This window comes from Lolium perenne, chromosome 5 (genome assembly GCF_019359855.2).
Source record: "Lolium perenne isolate Kyuss_39 chromosome 5, Kyuss_2.0, whole genome shotgun sequence".
In the NCBI taxonomy this organism is placed as follows: Eukaryota; Viridiplantae; Streptophyta; class Magnoliopsida; order Poales; family Poaceae; genus Lolium; species Lolium perenne.
Window position 1 is genome coordinate 183,428,472 of NC_067248.2, and position 1,485 is coordinate 183,429,956.

General features: G+C 38.1%; 1 protein-coding gene across 1 annotated transcript; it reads left to right on the forward strand.

Annotated features, from left to right (window-relative positions):
* The first annotated feature begins 284 nt into the window (after nucleotides 1-284).
* Nucleotides 285-1,139, forward strand: LOC127298095 (putative ubiquitin-like-specific protease 1B). Its single transcript, XM_051328060.2, has 4 exons — nucleotides 285-411; nucleotides 506-640; nucleotides 721-821; nucleotides 925-1,139. Exons 1-4 carry the CDS (start codon nucleotides 358-360, stop codon nucleotides 1,103-1,105), a joined length of 471 nt encoding a protein of 156 aa, XP_051184020.1. The 5' UTR covers nucleotides 285-357; the 3' UTR covers nucleotides 1,106-1,139.
* The last annotated feature ends 346 nt before the right edge of the window (nucleotides 1,140-1,485 follow it).

The following is a 1,485-nucleotide window of genomic DNA, read 5'->3' on the forward strand; positions in this document are numbered from 1 at the left end:
TGGCCTTTTTATGTTTTTACATATGCTTCTTCACAGCAAAGCTTTTGTTCAGATTGGACGCTACTTTTGCACATACAGAAGCTTTGTAGCTTCTCTCAAGCCTCGAATGCCACTAGATAGCCAGGTAATGGATGTGTGGACTGAGAAGTTCAACCGTGAATCAACATTATTGGCTGCGAAAAGCAACCGAGCAAAGAAAAAGTATGCGTTCTCGCAGCATATGGTGGTTAGTACTTCCACGACTTAACTTTTCAAACATTGTTCCAGCAACATTCAATCCATCATCTAACAAGACAGTCATGAATTTTTCAGTCTAAGCTAATTGTCGATCCAGCAACATTCAATCCAAATGAATGCATGAAAGATTTCAAGTCCGAAGTCAGCAAGTCAAAAATGCTAAAAGATGACCTCGTGAGCTTTTTATTTTGTAACTTGTTTTTCCTGTTGTGTCTCATTTATGGTAGACTTCAGAAGGTTCTTATTTTGTTTCAATGGTGTTCCGTAGCTGTACTTTCCTGTTGTGAAAGACTACCACTGGATTGTGTGTTCTATCAATCTTGTGCACAAGCAGTACCACATTTTTGATTCATTGCTTAAAGCTGATGGTACCAGCAAGTTGCAAGAAGCTGCAAATAATCTGGTTAGTGATACAAATAGTTCATGTAGCATATGTGTATTAAAAATCAATGACTAACTACACTTGCTTTTGTTACTTCATAGTTCACAAACTTCAGGAGGCTTGTCAATGAGTTAGGTCTAGCAAAGATTGATTGGTCCGTTTACAACTTGTCTACACCTGACCATCCACAACAGAAGACAACGTCCGTTTCATTGTTTTCAGAGCCTTTTTTGCAAAATCCAAATTGTTACCCAAACATACAACTCACACACTAATTGCTACCATGTTTTATTTTCATGCTACAGGTTTGATTGTGGATTCTTCTGTCTTCTGTACATGGACCATTTCACAGGGAAGGTGGTGGCAGAGTTTGATGACAAGGTCATTCCAGATTTTCGCAAGTACATAGCATCAAGTCTGATCAACAATAGAGACAACGCAGAGTCGGTTGAAAAGCTTATGGATGCTGAGTTGCAGTCCAAGTAGGAGTTTCTGTAGTTTGATAGTACTAGTCTTTTTGTGGCAGAGTTATTGTAGTTTGATCGTTGTTCTAGAGTCCTTTTGTCGGGCGGATGTAAACTTTGATCTTCGCTGTGTAAATGGATGGATGCTTCATTTAGATTTCTCCGTTTATATGTGCACTACAAAGCATTGTCTTCGACGCATATGTTAATGCAATATGACGAAACAATGCATATTTCGCAATATATATCATGACCTTCTTTATTTGTGTTTTAATGCAGCAAAGATCTATGTTTTTCCCTATGCTACTCATTTGTGTGCAGCAAGATCTGAGCACTAATAGTTATATACTGCTGCTTCAAAAGCATATCTGACAAGCTACAAATGACAATTTTTGTTGCTTC

Coding starts and splice junctions, on each gene's coding strand:
- LOC127298095 (XM_051328060.2), top strand. CDS start 358: ATGAAAGATTTCAAGTCCGAAGTCAGCAAGTCAAAAATGCTAAAAGAT. Junction 641..720: donor AAGAAGCTGCAAATAATCTG/GTTAGTGATACA, acceptor GTTACTTCATAG/TTCACAAACTTCAGGAGGCT. Junction 822..924: donor CATCCACAACAGAAGACAAC/GTCCGTTTCATT, acceptor TTCATGCTACAG/GTTTGATTGTGGATTCTTCT.